Source organism: Euleptes europaea, chromosome 6 (genome assembly GCF_029931775.1).
Source record: "Euleptes europaea isolate rEulEur1 chromosome 6, rEulEur1.hap1, whole genome shotgun sequence".
Taxonomy (NCBI): domain Eukaryota; kingdom Metazoa; phylum Chordata; class Lepidosauria; order Squamata; family Sphaerodactylidae; genus Euleptes; species Euleptes europaea.
The window spans coordinates 3,481,591-3,509,271 of NC_079317.1; the positions used below are offsets into that span (position 1 = coordinate 3,481,591).

Below are 27,681 nucleotides of genomic sequence, written 5' to 3' on the forward strand. Positions count from 1 at the left end.
CAAGCTGATGGGTCGGTACTTACCCGGATCCTCCTTTTCCCCGTTCTTGAAGATGGGGACATTTGGCCGCCTCCAATCTTCTGGCACCTCACCTGTTCGCCAAGACTTTTCAAAAATAATGGACAGAGGTTCTGAAATTACATCTGCAAGTTCTTTAAGTATCTTTGGGTGCAATTCATCTGGCCCAGAGGATTTTGTTTCATTTAAGGGAACCAGGTGTTTGTGCACTATCCCAATGCCAATTCTAGGCTACAAATCCCTTCCCTCATCACATGTTCTGTTTATGCCATGTTGAAACCTACAACAGCATCTTCATGAGAAAGGCATGAAGATGTTCATTTGTCATGTAGTAAGAGGACACAGACATACAGAGCCTTTTGTTCATACAAACGATTAAAACTATCATAAGTCCTAAGATACATCTTGAGGGTAACCTTTTTCCAGTGCTTTTAATGTTCTCAATGCTCATGAAGTTCTAGTTAGTAAAGGGATATTCTAGAGGAAAAGATTCAACAAGTTCCCTTCTTAGGAAAGGTATTGACTTCTAGTCTTACTCTTCCATAGCAATTGAATGTACATGGGTTATGAAAACAGTTTCAGGTGGGTGACTGTGCTGTTCTGTATTGTGTTTGTGTGTGCATAAAGTGCCATCAAGTCACAGGTGACTAACGGTGACCCCAGCAAAGGCCTTTCAAGGCAACTGAACAGCAGAGGTGGTTTGCCAGGGCCTTCCTCTGCAATGTCTTCCTTGGTGGCCCCCCAAATATTGACCCCGATTAGCTTCTGAGATCTGATGAGATCGGGCTACACCATGCCGCCTTCCCTCCCTGCTATTCTGTACCAGTAGAAAACTGAACATTATCACCACCTCAAGGACCAACAAAAATTTCCAGAGTAGAAGCTTTGTGGATCAAAGATAACAAATGAAATTAAAGACTCCTCAACCCTTTTATCCAAGTATGAAGGTGGGGGGCACTCTTACACACCATTTCCTGTGGCTATTTGATGAGTGAAGCTGGCTAAACTTATTCCAGTGTAAGGTAAGGAAACAGCTGTAGATGAACTTCTTTCCACACTCCCTTTTTATGTGGCTTTGCTGCTGTGAACCTTCTGATGTTTAGTTACCTGGGTACTCCAAGAGAAGCACTTTCCACACTCCAGGCATTTGTATGGCTTCTCCCCTGTGTGAACCCTTTGATGTAAAGTTAGTGTGTTATTGTGAGAGAAGCACTTTCCACACTCCAGGCATTTGTACGGCTTCTCCCCTGTGTGAACCCTTTGATGTGCAGTTAGGTGGCCATTCTGAGAGAAGCACTTTCCACACTCCAGGCATTTGTATGGCTTCTCCCCCGTGTGAATCCTTTGATGTTTAGTTAGGTCGCCATTCTGAGAGAAGCACTTTCCACACTCCAGACATTTGTATGGCTTCTCCCCCGTGTGAACCCTATGATGTTCAGTTAGGCTGCAATTGTACGAGAAGCACTTTCCACACTCCAGGCATTTGTATGGCTGCTCCCCTATGTGAACCCTTTGATGTTGAGTTAGCTGGGTATTCCAAGTGAAGCACTTTCCACACTCCAGGCATTTGTATGGCTTCTCCCCTGTGTGAACCCTTTGATGTGCAGTTAGGTAGTAATTCTGAGAGAAGCACTTTCCACACTCCAGGCATTTATATTGCTTCTCCCCTGAGTGAACCCTTTGATGTTTAGTTAGGTGGTTATTGCAAGAGAAGCACTTTCCGCACTCCAGGCATTTGTATGGCTTCTCCACTGCGTGAACCCTTTGATGTTTAGTTAGCTCGCTATTGCAAAAGAAGCACTTTCCACACTCCAGGCATTTGTATGGCTTCTCCCCCATGTGAACCCTTTGATGTTTAGTTACCTGGGTACTCCAAGAGAAGCACTTTCCACACTCCAGGCATTTGTATGGCTTCTCCCCTGTGTGAACCTGTTGATGTTTAGTTAGGTCGCCACTGCAGGAGAAGCACTTTCCACATTCCAGGCATTTGTATGGCTTCTCCCCTGTGTGAACCCTTTGATGTAGAGTTAGATGGGTACTCTGAGAGAAGCACTTTCCACACTCCAGGCATTTGTATGGCTTCTCCCCTGTGTGAACCCTTTGATGTTGAGTTAGATGGGCAATCTGAGAGAAGCACTTTCCACAGTCCAGGCATTTGTATGGCTTCTCCCCTGTGTGAACCCTTTGATGTAAAGTTAGCTCGCTATTGCTAGAGAAGCACTTTCTACACTCCAGGCATTTGTATGGCTTCTCCCCTGTGTGAACCCTTTGATGTTGAGTTAGGCCGCCATTGCAAGAGAAGCACTTTCCACACTCCAGGCATTTGTATGGCTTCTCCCCTGTGTGAACCCTTTGATGTTGAGTTAGTTTACTATTACAATAGAAGCTTTTCCCACACTCAAGGCAGTTATATGTTTTCCAGCTGAACCTTGTGTCTTTTATGGCACCCTTAGTCCTTCTCTTTCTCTTCCGTATTTCTTCTTGGGCTGAGATTTCAGGTTGATTTCTGGTCTGATAGCCAACAAATTTCTTCCTCTGCTTCCCTTTGGTTTTCCTTTTCCTTCTGCACTCTCGCTTTGGTACTGCTTGATCCCTAGATTTCACTTCCATCTGCAGAACTTCAAGTTTTCCAATAACCAACCTTGATGATTCCTTCTTCCTCACCATCTCCCTCAATTCTGGAACTGCAAAAGAGAGACAGAAATCGAACAAGAATGAAAAGGTACAAACAATAGTTAGCAGATACAGTTCTCTTGTTTTGAGAACATAAGAAAAGCCCTGGTGGATCAGGCCCAGGCCCATCAAGTCCAGCAGTCTGTTCACACAGTGGCCAACCAGGTGCCTCTAGGAAGCTCACAAACAAGACAACTGCAGCAGGACCATCCTGCCTGTATTCCAGATCACTTAAGATAATAGGAATGCTCCTTTGATCCTGGAGAGAATATGTATGCATCATGACAGAACTGTACACAGTATTCCATGTGTAGTCTCACCATAGATTTGTACAAGGGCAGTATGATATCAGCAGTTTTATTCTCTATTCCTCATCTAATTATGGCCAGCACACTGGATTGACATCTTCGTTGAGCTATTCACTACCACCCCAAGATTCCTTTCTTGGTTTGTTGCTGCCAGTACAGATCCCATCAGTGTCTATGTGAAGTTGGCATTTTTTGCCCCATATGCATCACTTTATATTTGCTCACATTGAACCTCATTTGCCATTTTAATGTCTATTCTTCCAGTTTGTAGAGATCCTTTTGGAGCTTTTCACAGTCTGATTTTGTTTTAACCACCCTGAATAATTTGGTGTCTTCAGCAAACTTGGCTACTTCGCTTTTCAACCCAACTCCAGGTAATTGATGAACAGGTTGAAAAGCACTGATCCCAACACAGATCCCTGAGGCTTCCCACTGCTCACATCCTTCCATTGTGAGAACTGACCATTGATTCTTACTCTGCTTATTTTTCAGCCAGCTCTCAATCCATAAGAGGACTTGCCCTCTTTTTTTATTTAACTTTATTAAGAAAAAATAATAGAGGAAACACAAAAGAAAAAATTTAAGTTACAATTGGAATCCAAAATCAAACAGTGTCAAAATTTGGTTCTTGTAGGTTATCCGGGCTGTGTAACCGTGGTCTTGGTATTTTTTTTCCTGACGTTTCGCCAGCAACTGTGGCAGGCATCTTCAGAGGAGTAACACTGAAGTGGAGACACTGTCCTTCAGTGTTACTCCTCTGAAGATGCCTGCCACAGTTGCTGGCGAAACGTCAGGAAAGAAAATACCAAGACCACGGTTACACAGCCCGGATGACCTACTACAAGAACCGATTAGGAAGAAAGTTACAGCAGTTCCTCAGTGGAACAGGCTTCCTTGGGAAATAGTGAGTTCTCCTTCTTCGGAGGCTTTTAAGCAGAGGCTAGATGGTCATCTGACAGCAATGCTGTTTAAGAACATAAGAAAGGCCATGCTGGATCAGACCAAGTCCCATCAAGTCCAGCAGTCTGATCACGCAGTGGCCAACCAGATGCCTCTAGGAAGTCCCCAAACAAGACAACTGCAGCAGCACCATCCTGCCTGTGTTCCACAGCACCTAACATATCCGGCATGCTCCTCTGATCCTGGAGAGAATAGGTATGCATCATTAGTATCCATTTTAACTAGTAGCCATGAATACCCCTCTCCTCCATGAACATGTCCTCTCCCCTCTTAAAGCCTTCCAAGTTGGTAGCCATGACCATATCCTGGGGCAGGGAGTTCCACAATTTAACTATGTCTTGCGTGAAGAAATACTTCCTTTTATCAATTTTGAATCTCTCACCCTCCAGCTTCAGCAGATGACCCTGTGTTCTAGTATTATGAGAGAGGGAGAAAAGCTTCTCCCTGTCCATTCTCTCCAAACCATGCACAATTTTAGAGACCTCTATCATGTCTCCCCTTGGCCTCCTTTTTTCCAAGCTAAACAGCCTACAGGCTACAAAATAACGAATATGAAACCCTTGAGAAGGAGTGTCAAAGTAAGCAAGGCTGTCATATTAGTGTTTGGAAGAACAAAATCTAGATCTGGGGAATCTAGATGATGAAATGACCTGGAAAGTACCTGACTAAACCAGCCTGAACCAGATTAGGCCAAAAACTGATGCAACCTGCAGCACTAAGGAGAATGACTCAGCTCTGGCCTGATTGGTGCCTAGTGGCAGTAATATGTATAAAGGTGCATGGCTTTATAACCCCTGTGTGGAAGAATATAGTGGATCGAGTTCGTGCAGGAGATTGCTGTGAATCTGAACACTGTAAATAAATCAAGCACTGCTTTTATGTAGCAAGGTTTCTCTGGTGGTTTTCCTGGGACGTCTGCCTAATCCGCTAGCTCCAGCGACAGGTTCCACATAGTATTCTAGTTGACAAATTGGGAAAATATGGTTTAGATCCTATTATTGTTAGGTGGATCTGCAACTGGTTGATAGATCGTACCCAAAGAGTGCTAGTTAATGGTTCCTCATCCACTTGGAGAGAAGTGACTATTCTATGATTCTAAGTGGTTCAGTTTTTCCTGTACTTCCCTGATAATTTCCCAGACATGCTGCCTCTCAAGACTCCCAGTTCAGCAGCTCTCTTTCCTATGCCTACTCAGAGCCCAGCTAACTGTGGTCTGCCTCAGGCAAGGAGGAGCCTAACTCAATTAAAGGCTCACCCAGCAGAATGCGGGGCCAGTATTATTAAAGATTGAATTGTCAAGCATGTAGAATCATAGAATAATAGAGTTGGAAGGGACCACCAGGGCCATCAAGTCCAACCCTCTGCACAATGCAGGAAATTCACAACTACCTGCCCCTCCACACCCCTAGTGACCAGAAGGTGGCCAAGATGGCCTCCCTCTCATCATCTGCCTAAGGTCAGATGGCCATCTAACCTCTTCTTAAAAACCTCCAGGGAAGAAGAGCTTACCACCTCCTGAGGAAGCCTGTTCCACTGAGGAACCGCTCTAACTATTAGAAACTTCTTCCTAATGTCTTTTGATTTAATTTCATCCCGTTGGTTCTGGTCCGACCTTCTTGAGCAACAGAAAACAACTCGGCACCCTGCTCTATATGAAAGCCCTTCAAGTACTTGAGCATGGTTATCATATCCCTTCTCAGTCTTCTCCTCTTCAGGCTAAACATACCCAGCTCCTTCAACCTTTCCTCATAGGACTTGGTCTCCAGACCCCTCAGCATTTTTGTTGCCCTCCTCTGGACACGTTCCAGCTTGTCTACATCTTTCTTAAATTGTGGTGCCCAAAACTGAACACAGTACACTAGTTGAGGTCTAACCAAAGCGGAGTAAAGTGATACCATCACTTTGCGTGATCTGGACACTATACTTCTGTTGATGCAGCCCAAGACTGCATTGGCCTTTTTAGTTACCGCATCACACTGCTGACTCATGTTCAGTGTTTGGTCTACTAAGACCCCAAGATCCTTTTCACACACACTACTACTCAAACAAGTCTCCCCCATCCTAAATTATGCATTTGATTTTTCCTACCTAAATGCAGAACTTTACATTTGTCTTTGTTGAAGTGCATTTTATTTGTTCTAGCCCATTTCTCCAGCCTGTCAAGATCATCCTGCATCTTGGCTCTGTCTTCTACCGTATTTGCTCCCCCTCCAACTTTAGTATCATCTGCAAATTTAATAAGCATCCCCTCTATTCCTTCATCCAAATCATTTATAAAGAAGTTGAACAACACAGGGCCCAGCACAGATCCCTGAGGAACTCCACTAGTCACTTGTCTCCAAGTGTATGAGGAACCATTAACTAGCACTCTTTGGGTACGATCTGTCAACCAGTTGCAGATCCATCAAACAATAATAGGATCTAACCCACATTTTCCCAATTTGTCAACTAGAATACTATGTGGAACCTTATCAAAAGCCTTACTAAAATCTAGATAAACTATGTCTACAGCATTCCCCTGATCCAGCAAGGTAGTAACTTTCTCAAAAAAGGAGATAAGATTAGTCTGACATGACTTATTCTTCAGAAACCCATGCTGGCTCTTAGTGATCAGATCCACCCTTTCTAAATGTAGAAGGGCAACCCTGCTGAAGAAAAACCAACATGGCTTCTGTAAAGGGATGTCCTGTCTCACTAACCTATTACAGTTTTTTTTAAGTGTCAATAAGCATGTGGACAGGAGTGAGCCAGTGGACATTGTGTATTTGGATTTCCAAAAGGCTTTTGACAAAGTCCCCCACCAAAGACTGCTAAGCAAACATCATAGTCATAGGATAAGAGGACAAGTCCTCTTATGGATTGAGAGGTGGCTAAAAAATAGGAAGCTGAGAGTAGGAATCAATGGCCAGTTCTCACCGTGGATTAGATTTAGAGGAAGTTGGGAGTGAAAATTGTGGGGAGGAACATGAGCATATTGAGATATGCTGATGATGCCACATTACTGGCAGAAAACAGCGAAGACTTGAAACGACTACTGGTGAAAGTTAAAGCGGAAAGTGCCAAAGCAGAACAACAGCTGAACATCAAGAACTTCCAGGGGAAGGAAGGTTGGGGGGGGGGTCTTGTCTAGGGCAAGGGGGCAAAGTTCACTTCACCATTCTTCTAAGATTTCCAGAGAAATATTCCCTGACAAACAGTATTGAAATATTTAGAGCTTTCCTTTTCTGGCGCTGTAACATCCCCAGCTGCGGGAGTTCCATTCCTTCCTCTGTGGCAAAAGGAAAGGTCTCCTGAAATTCAGGAGTGTCAAAGGAAGATGCCATCCCCTCCCTTCTCTTCCGTGCTCATAATAAAAGGGAAATGATACTCACCCAGAGAGGCGACGGTCTCATAAATTTCCTCTGTAACTTCCCAGAAGAGTTTTCTTTGGCCTGGATCCAGCAGAGCCCATTCCTCCTCCGTGAAGAACACGGCTACCTCCTCAAAGGACACTGCAGATCTCTAAAAGAGGAAAATATGGCCCAGTTCATCATCAATTCCTGTCCTCGAGCATCCAAGAAAGAACAAGGAATCCCATTGGCCACTCAATAAGATGAAAAGAATGTAATACATCAAACCAAGGACAAAGAAAAATTCCATTAGTTTTTTTTTCCAGCCTCTGACTGTTATAATTTATGGGAAATCCCCAAGAAATACGAACTCAGACAACTGCAAAGAACTGGGATTCTCTTGGTCAAGTCAAATTAAAAGTCCTACCTCACAGGGTGTCTGTTGTGGGGAGGGGGAGGGGAAGGGAATGTGATTGTAAGCCGGTTTGATTCTCCCTTAAGTGGCAGAGAAAGTTGGCAGATAAAAACCAACTCTTCTTCCCAGGGCTGGAGCAACCCTGGAGACCAACCAGCACCGTCCCCCCTCCCTCTTTGTCTTTCTCTCCCCCTCTTTCTCTCTTTCTTTATACCTCTTTCTCTCAATCTCTATTTCTCTCTCCCTCCTTCCTCTCCCCTCCCTCTCTCCTTTTATTTCTCTCTCTCCCCCTTTCTTTTTCTCTCTCTCCCTCTTTCTTTCTCTCGCTCTTTCTCTCCTATGTGTTTCACTCTTTCTGTCTCTCTTTCTCCCTTTTTCTTTCTCTTCTCCCTCTCTTTCCCTGTTTTTCTGGACTGGGGGAGGGCTGCAGACTCACCATTCAAGGCAGCCACACACACACCCCGTCCAGATCTGGGCTGGTGAGCCTGCTGCAAGCTTGCCATGCAAGGCACCCACCACCCCCAGTTCAAATATGGGCTGGCATGTCAGCTGTGGGCTTGCCTGCCAAGGCAGCAGCCGCCACCACCCCAGTTTTAAAAGTTTTTAAAAATTAATGTGGGGGTAGAGAGACTAACTTTATAGAAGACATATGCAATTAATGATATTATTTTTATTTCAGTTGTTAAAATACAAATGTACTTAAAACAATAACAATAAGACTGTCAAATAAAATACTGTAAGAGGGTTATTGTTGTAAACTTGTTTGTGTTTTAAGTAAAAAACAATATCATTAATTGACTTTGTGTCTTCTATAAAGTTTGTATCTCCAGTACCTGGCATTACATTTTATGGTATGTATGTATATATTTATTTGGTGCACATCGTTGGCCCGACCAAGTGACATTCATGTTATATTTGGCCCGCCTAACAAATGAGTTCAACACCCCTGCTCTAGAGGAAGCAACAGGTTTTTAAAGTTCTTCCATCATAGGAGAAAAAAAACACGGCCAAACACCTCCTTGGGAGTAGCCAGTGGAGCTGGCAAAAAACACCATTGCTGTGAGATACGGGGCCCAGTAAGGACAGACAAGGAGCCCCCCTGCATGAGACCAGGGGTCCCCCTGAGTTTTAATAAGAACATAAATGCAGGCTGGTTGCCTGGAATACATTCAAGAGAGTGAAGACACAAGCAGCCACACACCCCTGCACAGACCTTGCTGGGGAAGCATCTCTCTCTATGCTCCCACTGGCCATCTCTTCTACTTTCACAGGTAATTTCTCTCCTTCCTCTATTCTTGCCCAACAGCTTTTGAGGAAGTCCTAAACTCACCTTTCCTGCAGATGTGCAGGAGTCTAATTCTCCCTCAAGCCGGGGGAAACAAGAAAGAAGAGAGGCTCTGCTGAATTCCATATTCCATATTTTCCCCTCTCCAGCTCCAGGAAAAACCTCCTTCTGGACACCATCAATACGCAGGGTTGACCATTCTGGTGCTTGCAAGGCCTTCTGGGAAATGTAGTTCCCTGCAACAGCAAGACACAAATGGAAGGAACTGTTGCGGGTCAGTGCGTTTCAGTGCCTATGCTCTTAGAATCGATCCCTTCCTGAGAAAAATTGAGTTATCTTATTCAGTTAGACACCTAATAAGCAGGAGTCAAACCTTTAAAGCAGGGGTGGGGAACCTTTTTCCAGCCAAGGGCCATTTGCACATTTATAACATCATTCAGGGGCCATACCAGGTATAAATCTCCTGGTGGGGGTGGGGGGAGAGGCTAGGGTTGCCAGGTCTCCAGCCACCACCTGGAGGTTGGCAACCCCAGGGGAGGCCACACAGAGAAGGCCTGCAGGGCGCCCCTGCTCCCCCCTCCAGGCGGGAGGGCAGCCAGCGGTGGGCCCGAGCAAACGAGGCACCAGGGGAGCGCAGACCACAGTCGATTGGCAAGGGAGGAAGGAAAACAGAAAAAGAGGAAAAGGGAGGGAGGGAGAAAGAGAGAGAGAGAAAGGGAGAAAGAAATGGAGGGGGAGAAAGAAAGAAAAGGACGGAGGGAGACAAAGAAAGAGACAGAAAAAGAGGAAGAAAGAGAGGGAGAGAAAGGAGAGTGACAGAAAAAGAGGAAGAGAGAAAAGCCTTCCCCCCCCACACACACACGCCGGCCCCGCGCCACTGGGCCCCAGTCTCCCCACTTCCCCCGCCCACACACACACACACACACACATGGCGGCGCACAGAGCCCCACGCGACCAGACCCCAGTCTCCATGCTCCCCCCCCCCCCACAGAGTCCACAAAAGCCCCCCTCTCAAAGCCCGATCGGCTCCCACATGCATGCTCTGCTGCCGGGAGCCGCTGGCCTCTTTCCCCGCCTTCCTCTCACTGCTCAACAGCTGACAGGCAGCAAGAGGGGCTTACAATGTGCCGCGGCATTCCTGCACGCAGCGATGTAGGGGGCAACCTTGGGGGAAGCATCCCTCCCCTCGCCGACCAACAGCCGACAGTTGGTGAGAGGAGGTCCAAAGGGTGCCGCAGCGCCCCTGTAATCCGCGGCCCCAGGAACACCCTCGGGGAGGGCCGCCCTGTGCCCCGCCTCCGCAGCAGGGCCCCAGAGCTCCCGAGGGCCACAAAAAATGTCCTCGGGGGCCGCATACGGCCCCCGGGCCTGAGGTTCCCCATCCCTGCTTTAAAGTAATAATAGTATTTCATTTAGAAAATATAACAGTTTACAGAAATCTTGTAAAAATGGTTAGTTCAGTACCTAAAATCTGATTTAGTTAAAAGTGTTTTAATTCAAAGTATCTAGAATATCATAATAGCAAGCAGGCATACGTTACCCAATCATGTCATCTGTCAACCTCTCTAGTACAATAGGACTAGAGAGATTTGAACATTTCCAATCCATTGTTAAGGATTAATAGACCTTTAAGGTCTTCTATGTGTTATTTTAGTCTTTGAGTATCTTTGGTGTATGAACATATATGAAGCTGCCTTCTACTGAATCATACCCTCGGTCCATCGAAGTCAGTATTGTCTACTCCAACTGGCAGCGGCTCTCCAGGGTCTCAGGCAGGGGTCTTTCACATCACCTACCTGCCTAGTGCCTTTAACTGGAGATGCCGGGGATTGAACCTGGGACCTTCTGCATGCCAAGCAGATGCTCTACCACTGAGCCTCAGCCCATCTCCACATTTAAAAAAATGTTTTCAGCCACTTTCCCCTCCCCCTCCAAGGATAACAAGAAAGCAACTGCAGCACAAACACACAAAACGGGCGCTTTCACACTTTCTGAATAACGCACTCTCAATCCACCTCCAATGCGCCTTAACGATTGTTTGCAAGTTTTCAACAAGGCAGGAAGTCTTAGAAAGTCTAGACAAACTGCAATCTAACAAGTCACAGGGACCAGACGGTATTCATCCTAGTGTTCTTCAAGAACTCAAATGAGAATTTGCTGAACTTCTAACAAAGATATGTAATATGTCCCTTCGATCAGCCTCTATGCCAGAGGACTGGAGAATGGCCAATGTAACTCCCATTTATAAAAAAGGTTCCAGGGGGGACCCAGGAAATTACAGGCCAGTTGGCTTAACGTCTGTAAATTAGTGGAAAGCATTCTTAAAGATAGAATTGTCAAGCATATAGAAGGGCAAGGTCTGCTGGGCAAAACCCAACATAGCTTCTGTAAGGGTAGGTCCTGTCTCACTAACCTATTAGAGTTTTTTGAAAGCGTCCATAAGCATGTGGACAGGAATGAGCCTGTGGATATTATGTATTTGGATTTCCAAAAAGCTTTTGATAAAGTCCCCCACCAAAGACTGCTAAGCAAACTTCATAATCATGGGATAAGAGGACAAGTCCTCTTATGGATTGAGAGCTGGTAGAAAAATAGGAAGCAGAGAGTAAGAATCAATGGTCAGTTCTTACAATGGCGGGATATGAGCAGTGGGGTGCCTCAGGGATCTGTGTTGGGACTGGTGCTTTTCAATCTGTTCATCAATGACCTGGAGTTGGTGTTAAACAGTGAAGTAGCCAAGTTTGCAGATGACACCAAATTATTTAGGGTGGTTAAAACAAAATCGGAATGTGAAGAGCTCCAGAAGGATCTCTGAATATGGAATAATGGGCATTAAAATGGCAAATGAGATTCAACGTGAGTAAGTGTAAAGTGATGCATATTGGGGCAAAAAATCCCAACTTCACATATACACTGATGGGATCTGTGCTGGCGGCGACAGACCAAGAAAGGGATCTTGGGGTGGTCGTGGATAGCTCCATGAAGATGTCGACCGAGTGTGCGGCTGCTGTAAAAAAGGCAAATTTCATGCTGGCTATAATTAGACGAGGAATAGAGAATAAAACTGCTGACATCATACTGCCCTTGTAGAAATCTATGGTGAGACAACACTTGGAATACTGTGTACAGTTCTGGTCACCGCACCTAAAAAAGGATATTACAGAGCTTGAGAAGGTGCAGAAAAGAGCAACCAAAATGATTAGGGGACTAGAGCAACTGTCCTATGGGGAGTGGTTAAGACGCTTAGGGCTGTTTAGCTTGTAAAGAAGGTGGCTGAGGGGAGACATGATAGAGGTCTATAAAATTATGCATGGTTTGGAGAGAGTGGACAAGGAGAAGTTTTTCTCCCTCTCCCATAATACTAGAACACAGGGTCATCTGCTAAAGTTGGAGGGTGAGAGATTCAAACCAGATAAAAGGAAGTATTTTTTCACACAATGCATAGTTAAATTGTGGAACTCCCTGCCCCAGGATGTGGTGATGGCTGCCAGCTTGGAGGGCTTTAAGAGGGGAGTGGACATATTCATGGAGAAGAGGGGTATTCATGGCTATTAGTTAGAATGGATACTAGTCATGCTGCATACCTATTCTCTCTAGTATCAGAGGAGCATGCCTATTATTTTGTTTGTGGTGGAACACAGGCAGGATGGTGCTGCTGCAGACTACTGGACTTGATGGGCCTTGGTCTGATCCAGCAGGGCCTTTCTTATGTTCTTTAAGTGGATTTTGCTGCTCCACATAGCAAAACCCAGCTGCAAAATACATTGGAAATGGATTGAAAATGCACCATTCCGCAAGTGTAAAGCACCCAATGTGGCAGGGCACAAGCAGTTTTTTTTAAAAAAATATTTTTTTAAATTTTCTTAATTTGACACATCAACATATAAAACAGTATCCAGTATTAAAAATACAATAATACTAAAATACAACGAATACTACCAAATTAACAATAAATTGACTTCCCCCTCTCCCTCTTCCGTCTAAAAATAAATTTTAAATCCCAACACTATTTTAATTAACATATTCTTATCCTATCTAACATCATTAAATCAATACCTAATATAAAATTAATAAAAGGTGTAAATAAGGGATTAGATCAAAAAGTAATCTTTAAATGGTCCTATTGAAAATTAAAATTTTCCAAAAATATTAAACACATAGTTTAACAGTTAAGATAAACAGTAAAAGAAAGACAAATAGGAACCATTGAGAGTTATTTAATCAGAAAAGAAAAGATATTGAATTCCCCTACACCTCCCTCCATTTCTATTAAAGATTAAATATTTTGTAAATCTTCCATTTCACTCTAATATTCATTTCAAACATATTATAGTTCTAGTGAATCAATTTCATATATGGTTCAAATTCTATTTAAGCCAGTCCTTTTAACCAGTTCCTTTTATCATATCCCCAAGAAAGACCAAACTCTTTTAAATTAGTCCCTTTGCCCGGAATTTCCAGCATTTCCTTCTATTCGCCATTAACAATAAACGTCGAAGGGCATCCTTGGAGGTTGTTAGTGAAGCCTCTTCTGCAAATAGATGGTCTTCATAGTGAATCCACGTTGCAATCGAAATCCTGACAGCTCCGGTTTTTCTTCTCGTTAAATCGTCCAAGTAGGTATTGAAAAGTTCATCAAGCAGGTTAAAGAGACAAAAATCAAAGTAACTCACATTCAACTCCATTGTCGTCAGCCGGATTATTACACTTTGCTTATTAAGGTTTTCCAGTTCCTCTACAGAGTTCTTCTGTTCTTCATCTCTCTTGTCAAGTAGAGGCACTTCTTTAAGGTCTTTAAGGTCTTCCTCAATTTTTTGAGTCATTGTCTGGGTTAAGGTATTCTTCATAGTAATCATTTGATCCATCTGCTTTGATATCTGCTCCTGTTGTTTTGATAGCTGTTCGTGCTGTCTTGCAGCTGTCTCATTTTGCTTAGCAAACATGTCTTGAATTTTTTTCCATATTTACTTCTTGCAAGAGTTCTTTAGATTTACATATTGCAGGCAATGCTGTATGCACTAATCCAGACCTTTGACAGGTTGAAGATATAATTGGTATTTTATTTAGCGATTTTGGCAAGTCTTAAAAAGTGTTTTTCCAGAGTATGGGTATAGTAGTTCATGCTGAGCTTAATCGCTAAGATGTTCCCCTAGAAATCCAAACAGAATGGCTAAAAAATGAGTTTTTAAAATTTGAAGTACCATCGAGTTTTTTTGGGACGCTCTAGGTTGACAAGAAACAGGAAGTAGGAAGTCAGCTGGAAACTGTGTAGCTGCGGACCTTCCGTCGTCCCCTTTTTGTAGTTTTAGATGACAAACCTTTTAGTTGGTGCACCAAGGGAATTCACTTCCGGTCCTGCGTGCTTCGGTACTTCCCTTCTCCCTGTTATCGGCAGGCGTAGGGCCCAATCAGTTCTCAAACCCCTCCACTTCCCCATCGGCCGTCACTTGCCCCAGTAAGAAAAGCTAAAGCTAACTGCACAATGCGGAAAGTAAACTGAGAAAGTAAAAGGCATTTCAAGTTTCGTTTGTAAAAGGCATTTCAAGATTAGAAAAATATCTAAGTCTTCTCAGTGTTCTCAGCCTATGAAAGGCCTCTGATCTATGCTAAGATCAGGGAGATTCGTATGTGTGTGCATGCCATCTTTAGTTTTGCCAAACTAGACAGCTATGCAAAGCTTAAAGCTATGTAAATGTCAAAGAGTTCTGTGTAAGAATTGAGTTTAGAAGCCTCTCTGTTTGTGCCAATATTAGAGAGATCTGTATGTGAACCCTTAGTTCAATACAAGATCTAGAAAGCTCCATGAACCTTCAATCCATTAAAAGACTAAAGAGTTCTGTGTAAGAATTAAGTCTAACGGAAGTTTAAGAACTTCCATGTTTATGAGGATTGAAGTGTTCATGTAAGGGCTAGATAGATCTTAGTGAGAACCCATTAATCCCTTGTAGAATTAAGGAAATCTCAGTGCCTCCACCCAAAGGATGGAGAGATCTATAGGGAGCAAAGACTTAGAAAAATCTAAGCTCCTTCAGTCCATGAGGACTATTAAACTCTTAGAATCCACGCAAAGGTTGATAGATACTAAGAGTCTCCACCTTACTTAAAAGATGGAGAAGTCTGTAGGCATTCAGTCCAGACCTCCAATCCTAGCAAGAACTGGATATCTAGAGGGAATCCTCAGTCAAGGTGTTCCTTAGTCTCACAAGAAGACTTGTAAATATTGAAGATATCCTTACGTATTCAGATCACGCAAGAGCTAAAAACTTAAAGAGACTTCTTAGGCAAGGAAGTCCTAACCCATTTACATCCCATGAAGGGCATGGAGAGATCCATTCAGGCAATCGGGTATTAACCTGCTAGCTCTGCTCCATCCCTCCGTTCTTAGAAATAGAAGCAATGGTTTACTCATGAGAAGCCAGGAAAGTGCGAATAGCAGAGACATGAGAGTGGAAAAGATTCATTCTATGAAAAAAACCCCACAGGGTTTAACCACTTCCCCGACCTGGCAGAGCTTGCGTATGGAAGTCATTCGAATGTCGGACTAGGATCATGGAGATCTGGGTTCGAATCTCCCATCTGCCACTGAAGGTTGCTGCCTGACTTTGGACCACTGGGTCTCTGACAGACCTGCCTCACAGGGTTGTTGTTGTTGGCAGAGTGCTAAGTACGCAGAGAAGCAGCACAATCACTGATCAAAGAAAAAGTTAAATGTCTATTAGGGAACTATGTTTCACATACAAAAGCTGAGAGACAGAGGTTGCCTCTAGCTGTCTAACTGGCTAAGGAGGGAGAGAGAAGTGACTTTCAAGCTGGAGGAGGAAACAGACCTGAGATTATCAGTCTAAGGACAGTCAAGAGGTGACACAAAGGGACTTCCGGGGTTTACAGCTCTGAGCACAGACGTGCAATTCTTCGCACGTCGGTGAGAAGGGACAGAAGAGGGGTTTCCAGCTGGATCCCCCACTTCAAAACACCACCTCTGGGGTATGGAGGTGAGTGACACCGGGCGCAAATAACAGCGGCTCCTGGGCCAAGGCGACAGCGAGGCTCTGGCTGAGTCATGATGGTCGCGGTGACGGGACGCTGCCGGCGCCACGATGGATATCTCACAATGGCCGGATGGAAAGCTCAAGAGAACTGTAAGCAATAAACTTAAGCACTAAATAATTCTGAATTACCTATGAGTCACAAACTGAAGTACCTCTCAGCGGTGTTAATAAGCCATAAATCTTAAAAGACTTTTTTACAACTCTTTCAGCAGACGAAGAAGGGGGGGGAAGGAGTGTTCCTATTGCCGAGTCTGAGCTGTTAGAAAGGAATATACAGATTCACACGTCTGGTTACATCTTGGTAATGGATATATTTTTAGAATGACTTAAAGCTAACAGCTCACTGGGAAAAATATATATATACTCTCCAAAACTTAAAGCTCTACAGGACTGAACTAGGACTGTGTGAAACAGTTCGGGATGGCATGTGAATTGAAGTAGCTTAAGACCCACCCACCCCCCTGCTCCTGCAAAGATTAACAGCCCGCCATAAAGCTCCTAAATGGAGAAAAAGGAGGAGAGAAAAAATCTTTAACAACTCAGCAAGTTTCACTGTCTACAATCCCGTTAAGAAGGGCTTCCATATTGTCTCCCCAGACATTGACTGTACTAACAATGGCTACGCCCCAGACTTACAAGGGAGACAAAACGAAACCTAAACTGAGTATGGAGGAGATGCTGGCATCTATCCATGAGACAGTAATTTAAAATCAGCAGATTTTAAACCAACATACCACGATCTTGACAGACCATTTGCAACAGATTTCTCAACATACAGAACTCCTGAAACAACAATCAGAATCTGTGCAACAAAACACTAAAGCAACTGACACTTTAAAGGACAGTCTCACTGGCCTTATTGTAAAACAAGATAAAATGGAGACAAAAATTCAAAAGATCTGCCAAGACAGTAAAGATACAAAGAAAAAGATGGAGACAGTGGAATCTAAAGTAGAGGGGCTTGAGAGAAGGGAAGAACAGCATCAGGATAAGATTGCAATGTTGGATTTCAAAATGAAGGAGTCAATGATAAGACTACGCGGACTTCCAGAAGGAAGGGAAACAGCGAATCTGCGAGACTTCCTCATTTCACATCTGGCAACATTTCTGAAAGAGGATGATGAAAACGTCATACAAGGCATGCTGGTGGCAGCTTATAGAATTAACTCCGCCTATGCCAAGATAAGTAAGATACCCAGAGATTGCATACTCCAACTACATTCTAAAAGCTACAGAGATCTTATATTTCGTCAGCATTACCAAGACCCACTAACAATTGAGGGAGAAAAACTACACCTTATGAAGGAAATTCCCCTGAGAATTTTGAGAAAGAAAAAGGACTTTAAATTTCTGACAGAAAGACTCAATCTTAACCAGGTCCAATTTCGCTGGGAAACACCACAAGGAGTATCCTTTTTTAATAAGGGAAAGAGAGATAGAATTTTGGACACCCTGAAGGAAGAAGAATTTCTGCAGCGTTATGACAAAGAGCTTAAAAAAGGGATTGGAGAACACCAGATGATCAGAAGAAAGCAGAAGCAAGTGGAGGGGAACAGGGGAAGAGGACTCTGATGCTGTTTAAACCAAGAAAGGAGGGAGGAGGTTAACTGCGGGACTGAGTATAATTTGATTTGTTTATTTAGGGTTATTGAAGGAGGGGGGAAGGGAGAAACTTTAGAAATCAATGTCTATTAAGATATTATCTTGGAATATAAATGGCTCTAATTCCCCAAATAAGAGGAGAAAGATCTTTCACCATTTTAAAAAAATAAATTCTGATGTCGTCGAAGGCTTTCACGGTCAGAGTTCATTGGTTCTTGTAGGTTATCCGGGCTGTGTAACCGTGGTCTTGGTATTTTCTTTCCTGACGTTTCGCCAGCAACTGTGGCAGGCATCTTCAGAGGAGTAACACTGAAGGACAGTGTCTCTCAGTGTCAAGTGTGTAGGAAGAGTAATATATAGTCAGAAAGGGGTTGGGTTTGAGCTGAGTACTGTCCTGCAAAAGTAATGTGCTAATCATTGTCCTGTAAGTATCAAGATAATGTGCTAATGAGGGTATGTACAATCTGACAAAATAGTTGGTAGAATTGTCCAGTCTTTCAGTGTCTTGGAATAAGACCCTGTGTCCTGTTTGTGTCAGTCCATGTTCAGCCACTGCTGATTTCTCAGGTTGGCCAAGTCTGCAGTATCTTTCAAGTGGTATTATGAAGCCACTTGTTTTGTCTGGTTAAGACAATGGATTATATTAGAAAATCCCAGATTATTAGTTCTTGTAGGTTATCCGGGCTGTGTAACCGTGGTCTTGGTATTTTCTTTCCTGACGTTTCGCCAGCAGCTGTGGCAGGCATCTTCAGAGGAGTAACACTGAAGGACAGTGTCTCTCAGTGTCAAGTGTGTAGGAAGAGTAATATATAGTCAGAAAGGGGTTGGGTTGAGCTGAATCATTGTCCTGCAAAAAGTATCAAAGGTAATGTGCTAATCATTGTCCTGTAAGTATCAAGGTAGTGTGCTAATGAGGGTGTGGTATGTTAATATGGAACCATTGTATCCTGAAGTGATCTGTTAATGTGTGAAATCCAAAGCTAATCTGCATGGCTATTATTGACTATAGTCTTTGTTAGTCTGGAGGTTTTCAGGACAGGAAGCCAAGCCTTATTCATTCTTAAACTCTCTTCTTTTCTGTTAAAGTTGTGCTGACGTTTATGAATTTCAATGGCTTCTCTGTGCAATCTGACAAAATAGTTGGTAGAATTGTCCAGTCTTTCAGTGTCTTGGAATAAGACCCTGTGTCCTGTTTGTGTCAGTCCATGTTCAGCCACTGCTGATTTCTCAGGTTGGCCCAGTCTGCAGTATCTTTCATGTTCTTTTATCCTTGTTTGTGTGCTGCGTTTTGTTGTCCCGATGTAAACTTGTCCACAGCTGCAAGGTATATGATATACGCCTGCAGAGGTGAGGGGGTCTCTTTTGTCTTTTGCTGATCGTAGCATCTGTTGTATTTTCTTGGTGGGTTTAAACACTGTTTGTAGGTTATGTTTTTTCAAAAGTTTCTCCATCCTATCAGTGAGTTCTTTAATAAATGGCAAGAATACCTTTCCTATGGGAGACTGTTTTTCCTGAGTTTTCTGATTTTTGTTTGGTCTAATGGCCCTTCTGAAGATGCCTGCCACAGCTGCTGGCGAAATGTCAGGAAAGAAAATACCAAGACCATGGTTACACAGCCCGGATAACCTACAAGAACCAATGAACCCCGATTTGGAAGGATACAGTATGAGATTTGGTTGGCATGCCTACTTATGGTATGATAAAGACAGGGTGAATAAAGATTTTAAGCATCATATTATAAGAGCGAGCTTATTACAAGTTTGGAAGAGATATAGGAGAGATTTTGAATCTAAAACTCCAGGATGGCTTAGACCCCTGGAGGTTTTTTCAAGAAGAGGCCCAAATATAGACCCTCACTGCAAGATATATAGAGAATATATACAGTATCAAAATGGTCAATGGAAACTAAAAAGTAAGGAAGAATTAGGTATTTCAGATTGGTTTAAATATTTCCAATTAAATGATATATTTCAAAAAGATCAAAGGTTAGGGTTTATAGATAAGAAGTCAACCTTGGAGGTAATATTAGAATCAGAAAATAAAGGTATGATCTCTAAACTGTATCAAATGATATTAGAATACAATCTAGAACAAGAAAGAGTCAAAAAGGTTATGATTGCATGGGCAGCAGATATTGGGCATAATATTTATCTAGAAGATTGGGAAAGACTTTGGAAAAAAGAATTTAAATTTACAATTGCTAGTAGTGTAAGAGAGAATATGTATAAGATCTTTTACAGATGGTATATAACTCCAGAGGTATTGGCCAAAATGGACAAATCTATTTCAGACAAATGTTGGAGATGTAAAGAACAAAAGGGCACATTTTTCCATGCCTGGTGGTCTTGCAATGTAGTTAAAATTGTTTGGAAAAAGGTTATAAGAAAAACTAACAATTTGATTTACGGGAAAGTAAAAAGGAAACCGGAATTCTGCCTAATAGGCCTACTACCAAAAGAAATGATAAGCAAGCCATCTTGTTTCTGGATGTGATGATCTTTAGGACCCAGAAGGATACAGTGGTGGTAAAGCCTTTTCACAAACCCACAGACATTGGGGCAGGCTTGCACTTTAGTTCACACCACCCTTTACATCTCCGGTTGAACCTACCTTTTAGTCCAGGGGTGGGGAACCTTTTTTCCACCAAGGGCCATTTGGATATTTATAACATAACTCTCGGGCCATACAAAATTATCAACTTAAAAATTAGCTAACCATGGCCCGGGTGGGAAAGGGTTAACACAGTTTCTTGGGAGGTCCTAGCAGCTCCATAGCTAATGACTCTTCTGCAAGGGCGGGGGGAAGGTTACTTTTCTCAGCAAAACAAACACACATCTGCCTTGAATAGAGGCTATTCCTGTCCGCGATAGGGTGCGGATCACCAATCTTAGATCCTTCTGAGCTAGAAATCTGCCAGGACCCACAAAGGGCCAGACCAAATGATTTTGCGGGCCTTAAATGGCCCCGGGCCTGATGTTCCCCTACCCCTGTTTTAGTCAATGTTTAAGATTAAAACGTAACGCCACTTTCCAACATGATTATATTAAAGCTACATCAGAATCAAATTAGAAACTAGAGAATATAGCCACGCAGTGATTCGAAAAACGTGTATTAGGGCAGACAATTACAGTCGTGAATTGCTTCTCCGACGCAGGACAGACCGGGAGGATAAAGCACCTAGGATCTGTGCATCCTTAGAATTTAACCATCTCACAAACGAGCTTAAAAAAATAGTGAACCGACACTGGCATATTTTATACAATGTGACTGGATGCCAACAGCCACCTCTGTTCGGCCTTAGAAAAACTCAAATTCTTTGAGGAATCACTTGGTAAAAACTAATTATGTGATGAGTAAACCAGGGGTTAACATCACCAGCCACCATAAATGTGGTGCATGCTCAGTTTGTGCATATAGCCTGCTTGTTAAGGAAGTAAGCTCTTCCGCGTTCAATTTTAAATTTCAATTAAAACACTTTAGTAATTGTTTGTCACTCAATGTCGTATACGCAATTTTGTGCCCGTGTTCTTTTTGTATATTGGCTCCATGACGAGACAATTAAAAGTAAGGATTGGTGAACATAGGGCGCGTTTACGCGCAAAAGTAATGGACGCCCCTCTAACTGAGCACTATCTCCAAAAAGGTCACTCTGAGAATGATATGTTATTTTTTGCCCTTTGGAAATACAAACAGCGACCGTATCACCAGCAGGATATTGTTAAAATCTTACATAGACAAGAAATGAAACTAATATTTCTCTTTAAAACTATGACCCCTGCTGGCCTTAATAATGAATTTGATTTGGCATGTTTTCTTTAAATGACATCAGCTCTAAATGATTATGTGCAGCTGCCACTGACTTGTACTTATTGGCTCAGCTTTCTGGTAGTAAATTGTATGTTGTACCTCTCTGAAGGAAAGAAGAGCCATAGACTCTCTCTGAGTCTATTGATATTAAAGTGGTTAGGAAGTATTTTTTTCTCATTGTTAATTCCTTGGTTTAGGATTATATTTCTAAGTGTATGTATATTTTTTCAGAGGCAAATTGCCCTGTAAATTCATTTGGTATCAAGTAAGAAGACCAACTGAAGAAGCAACATTTATGTGAAACGATTACCGATCTAGCGGTATCATCTTGTTGTTATTGAACTATTTCTGCTACACCTCCATCAGTTTCTACGGGACGATATTGGTGGGTGATATAACCCGACCTTCCTATGCAAGGCAAACTGAAAGGGACCCGGATTTCCTCGCTATGGTTTCCACTTACCTTGGATTAAATTTAAGTTCCTTGAGGGTCTTATTTAAAATTATTTTGTTGGAATTAGGTGTTTAGTATAATTGGTGCATAGTACAATTTTTTGTTGATTTGTCTGTAGAAAATATATGTCAGTGAATTTGCAGAAATTTGTGTCAATATATGAGTTCTTATTGTGAGCCCACGTGCTGTTGTTCTTGTAGCAAGAATAACACTGGCTAAAACCTGGAAGGGAGAAACTAGGCTTCTTTTAAAAGACTGGAGAGATAAAGTATTATATTTTGTACAACTGGCCAAATTAACTTATAGTCTACATGGAAACGATGTAGAAGATTTTAAAAGAGATTGGCATAAGGCCTTTGTACACGGGGCTAACACGCAAAGATTGATTTTATGAAGATTATGAAAGAGTTGTAAAGAAAATATTGCAGTAAAAGGAATTTAAATATATAGTGGATGATATAAAGCTAAGGGGTATTTCTCTGGTTTGCTTAAAAGTCCTTATTTTTTCTGTTTCTTTTTTCTGTAACCTTTATACTTTGAAAACTGTTAATAAAAATTCTATAAAAAAAAGAGGTGATACAAAGGGATGGAAGGGTCTCTACCCTTACTGCCCTACCTAGCTGGCCACTTGCCCACCCCCTGCTGGGTCTTTTTCTCAGTTCTTTTGTATGCTAGACGTTACTTCCAACAGTTGTGAGGTGTAACGGAGAGAACAACATAAGTTGCTTTGTGTCCCCATAGAGGAAAACAGCAGCACAGGCTGGGAGGGTGAAAAATGTCCCCCCCCCCCCGGTACAAAACAAAAGGAGCTTCTCTGAGCTAACAGAGCCAGTGTGGTGTAGTGGTTAGAGTGTCTGACTACGACCTCAGGGACCCAGCTTCAAACACCCAAGACTCTTCCTGGATGCTTCCCAGGTGACCTTGGGCCAGGCATTCCCTCACAGTCAGAACTACCTCACAGGGAGGTGGTGGGCTCTCCTTCCCTGGAGGTTTTTAAGCAGAAACTGGATGGCCATCTGTCAGCAATGCTGATTCTATGACCTTAGGCAGATCATGAGAGGAGGGCAGGAAGGTTTGCATCACTGTTTGGCTCTCGTGGCCCTTTCTTGCATGCCCAGGGTAGTGCCGATCACCACTTTGGAGTCAGGAAGCAATTTTTCCCTAGGCCAGATGGGCCAGGAATCCTGGAGGGTTGGGTGTTTTTTTTGCCATCTTCTGGGTGTGGAGACGGGGTCACTGGGGATGTAGGGGGGAGCTGGTTGTGAATTTCCTGCATTGTGCAGGGGAGAACAAAATGGACAGCAGGAGAACAATGTCAGCTGCTTTTGGTCCCCACTGGAGAGGAATATGGAGAGGAAAATTATGCAGTTGTTTACTTCTGGAAGGCAAAACTGATCATATAATATATATTTTTTTAAAAAATGTCTTTTTTTGGTGTCCATATTGTTGTATAAAGCAGCCCAGGCTTTCTCTCTTTCCCTGCCTGACAGGGAAAGAGAGCCAGTGGGGAAAGAGCTGGCTGTTGCCGCTGGCTCCACCTGTCATGGGAGGGGCCCGCGGAAACAGCCACCCTCCGTGTATAATTTTGGGGCTAATTTTTAAAGAAAAAAGGTCGCCTTATGCACGGAAAAATTTGGTATATTTTGTATCAATTTTTGATAAAATACATTTATATTGTTTCTCCATAACTTCTTACTCCTTGGTTTTGATTTTTGTTGTAGTTGTTCCTTCATTAATCAATTCGCTGCCTATGTAAAACCAAGGTGAATTTGGCCTCCACACCCTGCATGAGAGACCGGGTTAAAATGCTCCGCCGACAGAGGCTCGTGAATCCTACTCAATTCCAAACAGCTCTGGGGGATTTTAGGATTCCAAACATGTGTTCTGTTGAGGCCGTCGTGGAAAGGAAGAATGTGGAGTTCCTTAGAAGCTACTGACAAGGTTGCCCCTTGTGAAGGAAAGCACCCTGCTTCACCCTGCTTTCCTTCTTACTAAACAAGGGTTCAGGCTTCAGGCCTAGTGATCTCTGATATTAAAACTCTGGTAATTAATCTTTGGGGCCTGAAACAACAAAAACAGGCCTCTCACAAATCACTGTGGAATGTGCTTTCGGTTTTGGAAAGTACCCTTTGAAGGTCAGAGGACCGGAGATAACAGCTGCCCTGAATTTTCCCAGGCAACAAATAGGAACAAATTGGACCATAAACGTTATCTCTGAGTTTAAGTCTTTCTAGGTGGCTCGCATTACTGCAGGATGCGAATCAGCTCTTAACACCCGTGACCAGAGATGACATGACAAATTAATTCTGGTTTAATTGATATCCTTGCTATCTCATTGGCTAGATGGCCATTGGCCAGTGAGATGGAGGGGATAAAATGATCCACCTTAGAATCAGAAATCATGGAGGTTCGGGGTGCACTGGCGCACCTAAAACCTTTCATCAAACTTTGTTTTGCCTCATAGAATGAATTTATGCTTGACTGAAGGAACCAGCATGCTGACATCCAGATGCTAACCTCTTGGACCTTGGTAACTTGTTGCATCACCTATGTGCTTTACCTATTTGCCTGATTTGCCTAACTTTATGCAATTGCCTTTTCAACTGAAATGTGTAGTTAGAATACTGAAGCTTTCTTGTTTTGTGCTAAATGCCTCACGTAACTTTTATCTTTCTGTAAACGAGCACAAGTCTTTAAATAAATCTTATGCCTATTATTATTGGAATTGTCTAGTAGTTTCTGTGAGTTCCCAAGGCTGAATCTGAAGTGCCTGTGTGTGTTTGTCCGCACTATAATTGTGTAAACCCTTTTAAGAAGTGTGAACTGCCCTGGCTAGGTCTCAGCCTGGCAAGGAAAGTACCACACTGAATTTGAAGCTTGGCAGGGGTTACTCTGGACCCTTGCCTGGAAGCTTAACTTTTGGTCCAGAGTTGGTGGCAGCTACTCATTGAACTTGGGGTGGAAGCCCGGAGTTTAATGGTTTGCTTTTTGGGAAACTTTTGACCACCCTAAACACCTAACCAAAGCAGCCCAACTGATGGAGGCTGGCTGGAGCTCTTTGACACCCCTCATCCACCTCTCCCACTTGTGGGATGACACCCAGCCCCCTGGTTTACCACGGAGGTGGGTGATCTTAAAAAGGGCTGGGAGACATCTAGAACGGCGTCCATCTCTCCCTAATCAAAGCCTTCCTCTTTGACACATTTCTCTTTACAGCATGAATACATTTGCACCAATGCACTTTATGCTCTCTTTTTCAGACGCTGTATGATCCCCAGGTATGGGAGCTCCGTTCTTTCTTCTGGGCAAACAAAAGCATGTACAGAAATTCAAGAGGGCCAAAGGAAGATGCCAGCCCCTCTGTTCTCTTCTGTGTTCCTGGTAAAAGGGAAATGATCCTTACCCACAGAGCCCACAGTCTCATAATTTCCCTCCATAACTTCCCTGTAGAGTTTTCTTTGGTCTGGATCCAGCAGAGCCCATTCCTCCACAGTGAAGAACACGGCTACCTCCTCAAAGGACACTGGTGATCTCTGAAAGAGGAAAATGCGGCTCAGTTGATCTTCTATTCCTATCTCCAAGAATTCCAGAGTGAAAAAAGAACCCCATTGGCCAGTCAATTAAAATGATGCAAAACATTAAACTGATGGAGTGAAAAATTGCCTTCTTTCCACCCCACCCCTCAGTCTGACAGGTATAACATACTTTATTTATTTATAGTTCAAAAAAAGAAGAAGAAAAATAACTGAAGGGTGAAAAACTCAAAATCCAGCAACTAAAAACAAAAGGATTCACAGAGACATGTAACAACAGTGGTGGCAGATCTACCACTAAGTCTCTATAAAATGTTTTCACATGTCTAAAAAGAAGTCCATACACGGTAGTCATCTATATGCCCTGCCTTTAAATACTGAGAAAGTTCTAAGGGGCTCGATCCATTGATTTATCAGAGGTGGGGATTTATTCCTCCAACGTTGTAATAACACTAGTCCTTTGGCTGTAGTCAGGGCACAGGTTGCAATACAACACTGATGCAAGTAATAACTTCCTCGCACAAAAACCAAATGTCCAGACACACCAAAACCTCACTTCCATTATAGGGGCAGAATATGGCCAAATGCCTCTTTGGGAGTTTATAGCCTGTGGGGGGTGGGGGGAAAGAACAGGGCGAGCGCAGCCAGCTAAGGGGTGGGGGGCAGTCAGGACAGACAATGAACACAGCTGCTGGGTCAGGCCAAGGGTCCCCCAAAGTGATGCCTGCTGACACCCTTTCTGGTGCCCACCAAGTGTTTTTGGGGAGTGGGCGGAGGGAGTTGGGCCCTGCGAGGCTCCTGAGTGCCTCTTGCAGATCTGATTGTCTGGGCAGATTTTGTAAAACGTTGCTTTGGCTGCAGCTGCCTCCGCGGCACAAAAGGATCTGCCCTGTGGGGCTGAAGCTATCCCCTGGGGGACTTTTGGGGTCTGGCCCCCCACCTCCTGGCGCAGCCATTTCGCTGCTGCTCTTGCTGCGCCCACCCTGCAGTGTCTGCACTCCCCACTGTGCTGAAAAGGGTCGGGGACCCCCGGGGGCTGGGGGGCTCAGCAGAGAAGAGGGGCAGGGCTGTAGATGGGGGACACACGAGAGGGGGTGGGAACACGACCCCCACCCCATTCCCAGATCTTGCCCGGGGAAGCCCCCCATCTCTCTCCCCACCCTCCCTCCGGCAACCTCCCCCTCTTGCACCCCTCCCCCCAGATCCCTTTGATGGACCCTTCCCAGCCCCCCAACACTCACCTCCCCCGCAGACCTGCGAGACCCGGGTTCCCCCTCCCGCCGGGGGGAAGGAGCAGGGAGAGGAGGAGGAGGAGACCCCCGGAGGGACCCCATGGCGCCCCCAGACCCCTTTGTCCTCCCTCCCCTCTTCCCACACCGAGAACACGTGGGTTTATTGTTCTGGGCCTCGCGAGGCCTTCTGGGAAATGTAGTCCCCTGCCAACAACCGGCGTCCAGGAGGGAGGAGGAGCCGAGGGGCGCCCAATCCGGATTGGTTAATTCCAGAGAGTTGAGGGGTGGAGCCTGGGTGGGGGGTGGAGCCTGGGTGTCGGGACGGCGGTAGGGTGCCGTGCCCTAGAGTCGCCTCCCCCCCCCCCCAGAGCAGCCTTTTCTTCCTCCAAGGGGATCTGGGCTCCGCAGTCGGGAGATCCCCCTGGGCAAGACCCGGACTCTCCTTTTGGCTTCCCCCTCTTTGGCCAACCCCGCAGGGGTGTTGTTGTGCGCCCTCCCGGGGAGGGAGGGAGGGGGACAGAGAGAAGTGGGGAGGTGGGCGAGGGAAACTGGGAAAGCCCCCCCCCTTCTAGCGGGCTGGGGAGAGGAGCCCGCCCAGGGCTGGCCAGAGAGGCTGGAAGCTCCGCCGGGGATCCGGAGGAAGGGGTCGATGCATCTGGGGGGGGGGCGCCCCAAAGGACACCCTGGGGGCTGCGGGGGGTGAATGCAATGGCCAAAGGCTGATGCAGGAGGGGGGGGGCTGAGAGCGCCGTCCTGAGCCGAGCTCAAGTCCTGCCCCATCGCAGGGGGGGGCACTTTATTGAGGGTCTCATGGCGAAGGAGCCGTTCGGGGACGAAAGCAGCGCTGCCCCCCCCCCCCATCCTACAGCGGCAAAGCGCTGCTCTCGGCCGCCCCCTCCTGGCGGAAGTGCGCCATTGCCGCTCGCAGCACCCGCAGTCCCGCCGGCCGCCAGCAGGGGTCGGGCCAGAGGCGGCCCTTGGGCACAAGGCGCGCGGGGAGGAGGAGGAGGCGGCAT

The 27,681-nt window shown here is 44.4% G+C and overlaps 1 protein-coding gene across 1 annotated transcript; it reads right to left on the bottom strand.

Annotated features, from left to right (window-relative positions):
- Positions 1-1,083: 1,083 nt before the first annotated feature.
- On the bottom strand, positions 1,084-27,681 carry LOC130478857 (zinc finger protein 345-like). Its single transcript, XM_056851100.1, has 3 exons — positions 27,532-27,681; positions 26,374-26,500; positions 1,084-2,702 (listed from the first exon to the last, which is right to left on the bottom strand). Exons 1-3 carry the CDS (start codon positions 27,679-27,681, stop codon positions 1,084-1,086), a joined length of 1,896 nt encoding a protein of 631 aa, XP_056707078.1.

Bases quoted from the DNA above. Each gene is read 5' to 3' on its own strand.
- LOC130478857 (XM_056851100.1), bottom strand. From the start codon at position 27,681: ATGCCGCCTCCTCCTCCTCCCCGCGCGCCTTGTGCCCAAGGGCCGCCT. The intron at 26,501-27,531 runs GTAGGATGGGGG...CCCCATCTACAG, and splicing joins GAGAGCAGCGCTTTGCCGCT to CCCTGCCCCTCTTCTCTGCT. The intron at 2,703-26,373 runs GTGGGGGGCCAG...TCTCTTTTGCAG, and splicing joins CGAAATGGCTGCGCCAGGAG to TTCCAGAATTGAGGGAGATG.